The sequence below is a fragment of the Gobio gobio genome (assembly GCF_949357685.1).
Source record: "Gobio gobio genome assembly, chromosome: 20".
NCBI lineage: Eukaryota > Metazoa > Chordata > Actinopteri > Cypriniformes > Gobionidae > Gobio > Gobio gobio.
This window is the reverse complement of record NC_137113.1, coordinates 33,436,160-33,449,073: the sequence shown is the minus strand read 5'-3', so window position 1 is coordinate 33,449,073 and position 12,914 is coordinate 33,436,160. Positions and strand designations below refer to the sequence as shown.

At 35.8% G+C, this 12,914-nt stretch overlaps 2 protein-coding genes across 2 annotated transcripts; one reads left to right on the top strand and one right to left on the bottom strand.

Moving 5' to 3' along the window:
* Positions 1-252: 252 nt before the first annotated feature.
* On the top strand, positions 253-7,806 carry psme2 (proteasome activator subunit 2). The gene is made up of 11 exons (XM_079801065.1): positions 253-617; positions 952-984; positions 1,076-1,138; positions 1,316-1,402; positions 1,489-1,534; positions 3,655-3,752; positions 3,839-3,907; positions 4,047-4,114; positions 4,446-4,500; positions 7,073-7,159; positions 7,282-7,806. Exons 1-11 carry the CDS (start codon positions 570-572, stop codon positions 7,360-7,362), a joined length of 735 nt encoding a protein of 244 aa, XP_079657191.1. The 5' UTR covers positions 253-569; the 3' UTR covers positions 7,363-7,806.
* On the bottom strand, positions 7,807-11,861 carry lsm5 (LSM5 homolog, U6 small nuclear RNA and mRNA degradation associated). Its single transcript, XM_079801066.1, has 5 exons — positions 11,751-11,861; positions 10,674-10,769; positions 10,304-10,331; positions 9,958-10,030; positions 7,807-7,943 (listed from the first exon to the last, which is right to left on the bottom strand). Exons 1-5 carry the CDS (start codon positions 11,794-11,796, stop codon positions 7,911-7,913), a joined length of 276 nt encoding a protein of 91 aa, XP_079657192.1. The 5' UTR covers positions 11,797-11,861; the 3' UTR covers positions 7,807-7,910.
* Positions 11,862-12,914: the final 1,053 nt, after the last annotated feature.

The following is a 12,914-nucleotide window of genomic DNA, read 5'->3' as shown; positions in this document are numbered from 1 at the left end:
ACCATTTGGCTGCGCCTATGGAATGTCCTCACTTAGAAAAACAAACCTGTGTGCGTGTGCGTGTGCTTGTGCGTGTGTGTGTGTTCGTGTGTGTGTGTGTGTGATGGATGGAGTAATAATAATTATATAAGCGCATAAAGGCTTGTTTAGAAATACAGCTTCATCTACTCACTGTTAAAAAGAGCCTCTTCCATAAGATACAGAAATAAACTATTTGATTAATTCTAAAGTGATGTTTTGGCCCCCCCTAGCGTCCTGGTGGACCCATATGCCTTGCATAGGCTACGGTGTGTACTGTGCACCCCCTTGAAAAACAATAATGTAATGATAAATATGTAGGCTAAGTAAAATATGCAATGCTACACACAGTAATCTAAAAACGTTAAAACAATAATAATAATGATAAATAAAATTGTAGCCCACTTTACTGTATCCTTTAGTGGATTGTGGGCGTCATTATCAAACCGAAAGTATCTGGAAGTGAAAGTGAATTGCACGAGCCACCTGAACGTCTGCTGCTAGTGGACCGTGATCTTTTCCTCTTAAAATACCAACAAATTGCTTTCATTATGTCCAGAGCTAAAGTACTGAAGATAAACTCTGATAATGCAGTGAGGGTAAGTTCATCTCGGTATTTCCACTGTCAACAGAGTCAAACATATTAAGTAAACGCGTTTGCGTCTTTTTAAACTATGATAGTAGCCTACAGCTCCTACAAAGATTTAAAGGGTTTTTGTTTAGTTTTTTAGTTTGATTGTTGAATATAAAATACTATTGGAAACCACTTTTTTATATGTAAAAACAAAAAAAATCCTGAGTCACACTTCCTCATCCGCGAATGTTGAAAATGAAAGTAAACACGGACATTACCTGAAGGCGCGATCATTTTCATGGACAAAGATAGCCTAAATTTTTCTATTGTAATTGTTCATCTGTGTTTCCTTCATCCAGATAGAAAACTACCGTCAGTCACTATATAAACAGGTATGAATTCACTTCAAATAATACACACATAGGCTATTTGGGATCGTTGCACTATGGCTCTTTGTGCTTAAAATAGTCATTGTATTGGCAGGCAGAAGAGCTATTCTCCAATCACATACCTTTGAAGATCTCACAGCTCGACAACCTGCTGAAGGTACATTTTATTTCGACCTGTATCTTTAGGTATTCATGTGTCAGTAGCCTACTGTATGTGTGTCCTTGGGAAATTTACTAATGACCTTGGTTTTGCTGCCCATGGTAACCAGTTGAGGAAATTTACTTTGACTCCAGCTACAATTGAAATAAAAATACTTCTCTTTTATGGTTTTAGGGGGGTGAGCTCAGTATCACTGACCTCTCGTCTCTCCATGCACCCCTGGACATTCCCATTCCTGACCCCCCTGCTGCGGAGGATGAGGTTTGCATCCGACTCAGGATTCATATTGATACTAGAAATAGATTACCCTGTCCCTAAACCTAACATATATTAAAATATTTTAATAGGAGATGGAGACAGATAAAAATGACGATGATGAGAAAAAGAAGAAAGGTAATTTTGCACACACACAGTTTATCTGGCTAGTCATGTGATCTCGTCGATGAGGGTGGAGAATAAAGGCTTTGGGTACATCTCAATCAGCTCCCGAGCTCGTGAATAAGTTTATGGTGTACACAAATTCGGGCACTGGTAAGAACAGTAAAGGACGCTGGCTCACTAAACATAGGGACACCAATGAAACCGGTGAAACCGTCCTCATTGTACAACATCACTTTGAGTATTTATGAACAGTAGCAGAGCTGATATCTTTCTGACATTCCTTGTAATGTTATTTAAAGTACATTATGATAAATTACACATTGTTATGTATACATGCAACATTTCAGCCGTAAATAAATTATAAATGTTAGATTATGTTTGTTACCTGCCTAGTGCTGGAATATAATAAAATAATGGTTTGTGTTTTGTATTTTAAGTTTTTGCTTTTCAGAACTTCTGTTAAGGGAACATAGGGAGCATCGATGCTCCCTGGTTTTCATGGTGCATTGTGGGACTTTTTAGAGAGTAAACGTTTCAGTGCCCTGAATTGATTTTGCGATTGAGACAGCCCTTAAAATGTCTGACTCCCTGATCAGTGCCCTAACTCCTGAAATCATGAATCATGAATTAGGGAGCTGATTTAGATACACCCTTTGTCTTGACCTATTCATGTAGATCCTCCTTCCTGTTCAGTTCCAACCTGCTTTAACACACATCTGTAAATATCAAGTGTTCTTGAAAATCTTAATTATCTAGTTTAAGTGTGTTTAATAAGAATAGCTGAACTTTACAGAAAGGTATGTGTCCTTCAAGTAGAGAAAAATTATGCAATTATGAGTTCAGAGCACATGATTAAAGGGCTAGTTCACATAAAAATGAATGTAGAATGTCGCTCCAAACCCGTAAGACTGTTGTTCATCTTCAGAACTCAAATGAAGACCTTTTTGATGAAATCTGAGAGCTCTCTGACCACTCCATATAGACAGACACAATTGCAACTTTGACGCTTCAAAAAGTTCATAAAGAGATCGGAAAATTAATCCATATGAATTTTAATCTGTGCATGGATACTCGGACCCCTGGTTTCACAGACAGGGTTTAGATTAAGCCAGGATTAGGCCTCAGTTCAGTTAGAGCATTTAAGTTCCTTTTATAAATGGGATTTGGGAAAAGAAAAAAAAAACATTCACTGGTGTGCATCTTGAGACAAAACAATGGCAGTGACATATTTTAAGATATATCAGTGCAAGTTTTTTTTCCGTTAAAACAGCTCAAACATGCATTTTAGTCTGGGACTAACTTAAGCCTTGTCTGTGAAACCGGGGGCTAGTCTCTGTAAATTAAAAGAGTAAAATATATATATATATATATATTAAAATAGGAAGTGAATGTTTTTCAGGGTTCCCGCCCTTTTTTAACCAATATCCACACCCGATCCTGTCAGAAGATTTTTTTGTTGTTGTCTGGAATCAGTCACACAAGTCAATTTGTTGTTTATGATTCTGGTATTCTTTCTTTTTGTTTTAAACAAATTCTTGAGACCTGAGGCTTTCCCCATGGGTTTAGTACCTCATTAGCTAAGCATTATACACAGACGGGCGTGTGGTTGTCAGTACACTTTGCTGTACTTACAAGTCTTTTGTTTACTCTTAATGCAGCCATTGATGCATTATGGACTAGGTGGAGTACTTATTTTAACATTTAATATTTGGCGGGGGGGTTTTCCGAGCTACATGTTGGAGTGCTGCCAAACTCTGGCGTAGGTAGAGTACTTTGGGGGATTTTTTTTATACCACAGTAAAATAACTTTGTGCACCTCTTTGTGAAGAGTGACAGAAAATAAGTAAGTGAATATAAATAATGAAAAGCATATTTATTCTTGATGGTAGATTACTGAAGCAGCTGCCTCAAAAATCAATCGTAGTCCAACTGGTTTGATAACATTAAATGCTGGTTTAGAAGGAAAACACACTGGTGAGGTTAACAGCACAACATAACCTGGTAATCAACAAAAAAGTGTGACTGGAAAATCTACTGAAAAAGCAGGTAAAAGTGTTATGATGTAAGATAAAATGTAGATAAAATAACTGTTATGTGGAACATTGTTGTAACGTTAGATTTTCTTGTGTCAGCTCCCAAGTGTGGCTTCATCAAAGGAAATGAGCGGATTGTGAAGTTGCTGGATATTGTAAAACCGGAGATAATGGCTCTGAAGGAGACCTGCATCACTGTAAGTGGGCAAAATTGACTCCTAGATCAGTTTTCAGCATTTTCCCAGACTGTAGTTTGGCAGCATTGTTCTTTACTTTTCTTCAGGTCTCTTGCTGGATTGCTCATCTGATTCCAAAAATAGAAGATGGAAATGATTTTGGAGTTGCAATTCAGGTAATTAACCCTTAATTCTTCAATGCAGATGGCTGGTTTATAGACAGTGTTATAGACTGTGATCGACTGTGGCACATAATGTTTTTGTTTCCGAATATTAAAGATAAGTGGCGGTTAACATGACTGGTTGAAATTTTAGGAAAAAATCCTTGAGAGAATTACTGCTGTGAAGACCAAGGTGGAGGGTTTTCAGACCAACATTAACAAGTATGTGCGGTTCCTAACTATTTCAGTTCATTGATTAAGCATACTATGGAAGCTTGTTTCAGGCACAAAATAAAAAAGGTAATAGCGACTTTTTATCTTACAATTGCGATTTTTATCTTTCAATTGTGACTTTTTTTCTTGCAATTGCAAGTTTCTATCTCACAATATTTTTCTCAGAATTGTGAGATTAAAACTCACAAAAAACAAAGAAAAAAGTCGCAATTAGCTTTTTAATTTTTTATTCTGTGGTGGAAACAAGATTACATCTTTTACTCTGTCTTCATTCATTCATTGATGTTGTCATGTTGGTAATCAAAGTGTTTATCTGCAGGTACTTCTCAGAGAGAGGTGATGCAGTGGCCAAAGCTTCCAAAGACACCCATGTGGTGAGTGACCTATCCAATCAACTTATTAGTGTAAACTTTTTTGCTTAGCTACACTTATTAAATAGGGCATTCAGTATCATATTCTCAGTTTTTTTGCCATTTAAAGGAATAGTTCACCCAAAAATAAAAAGAAATACCCTATGATTAACTCACCCTCAAGCCATCCTGGGTGTATATAACGGTCTTTCAGGCGAATACAAACTGAGTTATATTAAAAAATGCCCTGGCTCTTCCAAGCATTATAATGGCAGTGAATTGAAGCCCATAAAGGGGAATCCATCCATTATAAAAGTAATCCATACAGCTCCAGGGGGTTAATAAAGGCCTGCTGAAGTGAAGCGATGCGATTGTGTAAGAAAAATATCCATATTTAAAACTTTTTAAATTCAGCTTACGCAGAAAGTGTAACACCTCTCGCAGTTCAAAACACTTATGCTACGTCTGACGTCATCGTAATGCCAGTTACGCTTTTTCGGTAAGTTGAATACGGAAGGCGGTCCACCGGAAGCAAGATATTTTTTAATTTAACTCCGATTGTATTTTTCTGAAAGAAGAATGACATATGCACCTAGGATGGCTTAAGGGTGAGTAAATCATTCGGTCGTTTTCATTTTTGGTTTCCTTTTTTTCCCTTTGATGAGTCAGGATGGAATGAGTACTCTGAAAGGAATTTTTTGTATTTTCACACACATTAAACATTCCTTCCCCCACATTTTAAGAATATGAAAAGGCATGTATACACAGCAATTAAACTAATTTGATTATTCAAAAAGCATATTATTTATTTCACTTAATCTGTAGTTTTATCTGAAGTTTGCTTTAAAATAATACATGATTCCCTGATTTGCATATCGAACTGTTTGGGGGTAAATCACCAGTGGCCTGTTACATGAAGCTAGCTAAAGCAAAGTTTTTAGAATAGGTTTAGAGTATTCACTATTCTCTACATTACTCCACTTATATAGTCCACTTGAAGAAGGGAATTGCAGACACTGACTGTACCCTTTGTATAGTTTGTGCTTGCTGTTCATTTGGAGCTTAGCAAACTGGCAGCTCCAGTAGTAATGAAAAGATTTGTCTTGAACTCTTATGGCCAGTGTTAATATTGGCTGTACCCATGTGGTTTGGAAAAAGGATGGATGATACAGCTGTGGGCGCCATCTTCTGGCGAGACGCGGGAATTCATTCAGCAGGACCCTCACAGTGCATTTTGGGTATTCTATAGCCGTTGAGTGTACATCAGTTGTACACTTGTTATTCCCGTGCATTATGGGATTGAATGAGTGCACTCAATAACGTTCAGTGGGGTTTCAGACACCACTACAAATGGTAGAGCCCTATTAGAGAGCCCTAAATAGAGCTCTTTAAGGGAATAGAGGGTGATTTCACAGCCCTGGTTTAGATCAGGTTCAGTGGTCTTACAACATTGGTTATACATTCAACTCTTCAAACTCAGTTTTTAATAAACTGGAGTGTGATGTGCAGCAAACAGCCAACCACATGGATCATGGAGTGTCAGTTTGATTCAATTTAAATCTGTGTCAGTTTGATTCACTTATCACAAGTCGACACAATCCACTTCTCTGTTGAAGATCATTATGATAAATGCATTTACAAGGCAGGAATAAACACTGCTGCTGCAGCAAAAGTTTGAGAGAGGCTACTGAAAGAAAATATCTGACTATATCATAAAAAGCAAGTTTAAATAATTAAAATATAAATAACTTGGTAAGACTTTACAATAAGGTTCATTAGTTAACATTAGTTAACTACATTAGTTAACATGAACTAATAATGAACTGCACTTATAAAGCATTTATTTATCTTTGTTAATGTTAATTTCGACATTTACTAATGCATTATTAAAATCTTGTTAACATTAGTTAATGCACTCTGAACTAACACGAACAAACCATGAAGAGCTGTATTTTTATTAACTAACGTTAACAAAGATTAACTAATGCTGAACAGATGTGTTGTTCATGTTAACTATTGCATTAACTTATGTTAACTAATACAACCTTATTGTAAAGTGTTACCAACTATAACTTATATATGTTCAGAAAGAGCTCAAAAGAAGCTTAGTAAGTTAAAAAGATTGATATTTTATTTATATGATAGTATTTGTATGTATTTATTTATTTTAATTTAAATACAAAGTTTAATATGAATTGTTCATTCATAGAATCATACAAATAAATCATAATTCATGTTATGTAAATATAAATAATTAGTAGCAAAAGATGGGCAATTTTTTTCTCAAAAATGTACTCACCGTAAACTGCTGATGTTGAGGGAGTGGCCTTATTGCTTCAGATATATGTCACTTTACTCACAGCTGATAGGTCCAGTTTTGGTTTGCAGTCTTTAACCCAGAATAAAACCTGCTCCGGAGCTTCATCATGGTAATGAACACCACTAAAAACCAATCTACCGCCTTTCTTGAGCCCAAAAAACGGTTTGCTCAAACTTGTCTTGTATAACAGGCCTTAGATTTACATGTTGACCTCATAGTTTCAAGTCACTTTCATACTCTTTTTGTGTAATAATAAAGGACATGCTTTTTTGACAGATGGATTATCGTTCTCTGGTGCACGAGAAGGACGAAGCAGCATATTCTGAGATCAGAGTGATTTTGCTTGACATACGCGGTTTCTATGTGAGTTGTTTACATTTATTCATTTAGCAAACAGCTTCTAAATGAGAAATGCTACAACACAAGTGAAAGATATGGCCGAATGAATCACGATAATTGTGGACATATCTGTTGTTTGTACTCAGGCTGAACTGTATGATGTCATCAGCAAGAACCTGGAGAAGGTGACAAATCCCAAAGGAGAAGAGAAGCCATCCATGTACTGAGCCAGATGCTTACTGGAACCCAAATATACCGTGTAGTTGTACAACTAGACCAGTTTTCAGAACTTCTCATTTCTTTTCATCATTTTTGACATTCTAGATACAGTAGATACATCCTTTGAAGTGGTTTGTAACTAAACTTGTTCAATTAGTCACAGTGAACAGTTACATAAGAAAACCCTAATAGCAAATTCACCCGTAGGACATATTCTTAAAGCACAGAACCACATTAAAACCAACAATTTTACAAAATATCATCAGTTTATTTATCTATATATTCCACTTGTAAATTGAATATGTAACAAAAAATGCTGTTATAACATACATTGAATTCCTTGAAGATACAATGAAGTCATTTTATTTGTTTTATTGTACCAACCAACAAATGTTTACAAAACCATTTTGAATCACAAAGAATAAAAGAACTAATGTGGAAAAACTCCCCTCATGAAATGAAAATGCATCTTTTAAAAAAAAAAGTATAGGTCAATTCTTTCATGAAACAGGAACATAAATGGTATATTTATTTTCTGGAAGGTGCTACACGTTTTTCAAACTTCTGGTCCTTCTCCTCCTGGAATCAACTGGAAAACAGAAAAAATGTTTCATGTTGATTAGCGTTCATCTATTCATCATCATTTTTAATTGTGTTGAGTTTTGGTAAAGTTATGAAATGGAATATATGGTCCGATTAATTTCATTTCAACAGATGTAACAGATCAAACAACATGAAATATAATGGGCCAATAACTAGTCTTCATAACGTGTGCCACAGTGATGTGTTAAGGCATGTTTATAGATTGGTGGGCTTTCTCCTAGTCTCTTGGTTTACCTGTTTGAGAGCACTGAGAAATGTCAAGAGTCTCTACTTTAAACAAAATCAAAAATCTAAGATTTGCATAATCGATTTTCACTCAGGTCAAAACACTGATCTGCTTGCATCATCAACGTGTGACTTTTTGTTTCAGTAAAATTTAGATGTAGGCAAGTATTTCTGTTAAAGACCCCCTGTGGTGAAAATCAAGTTTGTAATGTTGTTCTTGTTCTGTAAAAATTCTTACGTCAACATTGCAGAGAATTTTCTCCTTAAAACTCTAGTGAAAAAAAGCCAGTCTCAAAAATGCAATTTGAAATCGTCAGTGTTTCTTACGTCACAAACTACCCTGTAATCAATCATGTCAACGTGCAGGCGGATTTAGCATATTTACTATTCTCTGGCGAGACACACTAAACAATTAAATTACACTTCAAATAACTGTTTCCTGAAGATGGTTTCTCTCATTTTAGGCAGTTTTTATCAAAATGATTTCATTTCAAGTGTTCGTTTCTTAAATAAGTTTAGTTTTATTTAGTTATTTGATACTATAAAAACGGAGGGTGTGACGTCATGATTGACAGCTGAGATTGACGGCTTCTCTAAGTTGTCACTGAGGCACTAACAGACTTTTTTCAAGGTTTTTGGGAGGAGATTGGAGCTTTAGCTTTTATTTCTACATTTCTATAACTGTTTATTTCACACCAACATAATGAATTGTTCTGCATCTGTGAGAGTGTGGGCGGGCTTTTGATAATCGCGCCTCTACTGCGCAAGTGTGCGGGCCTACGAAAGCTTCAACTCTGGTCAGCGGAAGTCAATGAAGTCGCGTCATCCATATTTTTTTACGGTCTATGGTCTTAACGGACAAAATGTATCTACCTCAATTGACCCTTCACAAAGACCTGCCCTCCCTTAGTTACTGCTACTTCTGACAAGCCATGGTGCTCTCATGCCACATATGTTCTCATGCAGTTTAAAATACATCATGGAACAAAGAGGACACTGACAACACGCTGACAGACAACACAGAGCAGGTTAATTTTTAGTATGAAAGTCTCAGCTCTTTAATGTGTCATGACAGATAGCTGTTGCGCCTCACTTCAAGCGGCACGTGAACATTAATGAACATCAGAACCACCGGCATTAATCTACTAACTTGCCTGTCTGGTTTATTTATTGGACAAAATGGCAGATTCTGTGTTATGATTGGTCAGATCGCCTGTCAATCAAACTCCCGGAGAAGGGTAAATTGACTACGCAAGTTTTTAAATGTACATTTTTAGAATTTATGCACATCTTATCTTTTCAATTTTTTATGCGATATCCCAAAATGCACATAAAAATGGATTTTCATTTAGTGAAAACTGATAAACTGAAACAAAACTGTCAAAGACTGAAAAAAAGTCTATATGGACTGAATCCTAACAGTTGGTTGTCAGTTTAAATTTGATGCATTGCGACTATCTTTATCTTCCACACTGATGGTAATTTATCAAGTGACTAATTAACAAATTAAATTGGAATTACAAATCAGTAAATTAAAGAGACAGCTTCCTTTAGAGCTTATAAATTTGATAAATTCAGGTTACAAATAAAATGTAATAAAAGTAAACAAAATACCATAACACAGGCTATGACAAAAATAAACTTGCATTAGAGCTTCACTCATATTACCCGTTTGCGTGCATATTCATACACTAAATCCATCACAAAGCAAATGCTGTCAATTCGTGAAGTGTGAAATGTGGATTGATATTTAAAAATGAACTCCATGATCATACCATTGTGATGTTATTGCCATTAAGCAGAATCTGATCCAGTTTTGTTATTCTTCTTCCCTCTGGAGTGATTTCACTATGACACAAAAACACTTTTGTTATGGCTCAATAACAAATAATGTTTAAGATGACAAATTAAATTAAACTCTGTCTGACTCTGAACCCTGTTAATAAGAATGCCATAGTGTCTGACCTTAAATATCCCAGAGAAACATCTAGCCCATATTCATTTTTATATCATGTATATATTTAGTTGTATGTTTAAGTCAAATAAAATGCATAAATAGGGTATATAGGGTAAATATAACAGCATATATTTTACATGTTTTGGGTAGGAACATCTACTTACAACTCTGTCACATCCTCAAGGACCATGTCTGATTCAAACAATTAAGAAAATAAATGTAAAACATCACAAAGAATGCATTACAATATGAAATGAGAATCTTTAGTACATTCCTGCCACACTTTTTGAATTCAATGCATTATCTCTGTCTTTCCATCATTACAGCTGCAGCTGTAATTTGCCATTTATTTCACTTCATTAAAACAGTAACTACAATGGCATTAAAACAAATGTAAGAGACTCTTCATTTACAGGACAAATAAATGAATAAGTGACCTGTATTATAGGCTACTTTTATTTTGCAAAATTAAGTTAAATCTAAACCATTAACCATCACAAATATGTGTCAGCAGTTCCAGCAGTTAAAGGATACTGACAAAGTCGTCGAACCCGAGCAGAGTTCCCACAATCTCTTTGTCGTTCTTCATTACGATGTGAATCCGAGAGCCAATGCATTTATCCACCAGCTCTGAAAGACATCATACGAGTCACGGAAAAACACAATCAAAGACAATTGAAGCAGTGTGAGACTGAGGCTGTGTGATGTTTGCAGTATGTCTAAAACCTACTACTAAAATACATACATTATCCAACAACACAATGTTTGACCTTCCAAAACAGGGTGAATAATAAAGCAGTGATATCGGCTGTCACGGTTATGCCTGTAGTTTTAAGGGTTCATGAACTGCAAATGTATGATTTAAAGGGATAGTTCACACAATAATGAAATTCAAACAAGTTTGACATTAAATACTAATTTTAGAGTCAATTGTATTTGGAGTTTGCAACAAAAATTAAAATTTTGTGTCAACGATTAAAAACTGTTTTTCCTGGCAAAAAAATCTGTGATACTTTGTATTTCTTTCTTTTTTTTCGTACATCACATCATTATAAATGACTGATGAATAATTTGCTAAATCATTTATTACCACCCAGAATACAGAATTGCTGCAATGTTTCAATTCGACACGCCCCTTTCAACGTAAAAACTCGGCAGCTGGTCTATCACATAGACTGTCAAAGGTCTATCATCTAATATTCTGAGCTTACCCACTTATAAAATGACTTGGTAACGACACTTGGTCATTCATGTAATTGTAACTCGTGCGCTATTTGCGACTTTTCTTGGAGGGCACATAACTTACATTATGAACTAGCCTAATAGTGAATGAGTGTATTAGCACACAGACACAGTGGTGCTCGCATTTTTACAGAATTCACCCATACTGACGGTAGGGACTGATTTTAGTTTATATCTTAGGTACGATTAATTTGAATTAATTCAACTATTTAAACGATTAGGCCTATGTGCCGATAATGTACACGTGTGTCCAATAAAAAGAGTAACGTTACTGAGATTTGGATGTGACTTACAGGGAACGTTATGCTCCCTACTACAACAACTAAAAATGTTAAACAAATAAAGCATTAAAACAAAAGTCGCACATACCGAGAGGTAAAAGCTGCGAAGGATTTGTAGCTGCTATTGCCGCCATTTTGATAATAGACCTGAACAATCGGTCACCGGAAACTTATGACAGACACGAGAAATCGATGCCAGATTTGAAACGCGCTTGTACCACACACACACCAGCAGGAGGTGCTGCTGCTTTTCCGCAGTTTGCGTTCGTCGTTCAGACAGAAGACAGTAGACAGCCATTAGCAGACATACTCCCAACATAGCAGGTTGCCTTTTTTCTTGTTAATATTATTTGCATTCTTTATAATATAGCAGGGTTTCTCAAATCTGGCCGTGGAGGGCCATACCCCTTAACAAAAGCACCAAAACAACTAGGCAAGCTAATCAAGGTCTTCACAGTAACTATAAAATTACAGATAAATGAATCTCCGGCAGGGGCCGGATTTGAGGAACCCTGCATTATGACTACATTACATTTTGAAATATCAATAGAGAATACATGGAATTTGTAGGTCTATAAATTCACACAACTGCAGTATAGACAGGAAATGTGCCTCATTTGAACAGCTAAGGACAGCTTTTAATATCAATAATACATCCAGTTTCTTCAAATACTTACAAGTTGAAAGCACACCCTGATAGTGCCGAGTTAGACAACATATTTCAACAGGTCAACATATTTTGTTATCCTTAAAATCAAAGGGAAATGTATAGAACCTAACCCCGGTTGTAAGCCTAAGGTTGACATGAACTGTAAACGTGTCCCTCAAATCAGATTGGTTGATTGGAATGTTGTTCAAAGATCAACAAAGATGTTGACCCAGAAACATGTCGCACTTGATGAAATAAGTTTCTGCTATGTGGTGAATCAGCATCCCAGCTGACACAGGGACAATTCTCAGAACTTTGGCTAACATTCAAAGCTCTCTCCAAGTTCTGAACAAATGCTAAAATTAATAGAACATTTGTTAAGATTTATCTGGTCTTAAATAATGTTCCTCATTCCTTGTAGGCTACCTTAGCACAAAAATATTACATCATTCATCATGGAATTTTTTTTTCCTGAAACATGTTAGTTGGACGTTCATTTAACGTGTTTTTAAACGTTACTAATTGTTTTAGAGCGTTCAGAGAACATTCAAAAGTAACATTTCCATAATGTTTGCAAAGTGATCAAATGGAATGTTCCCTTAA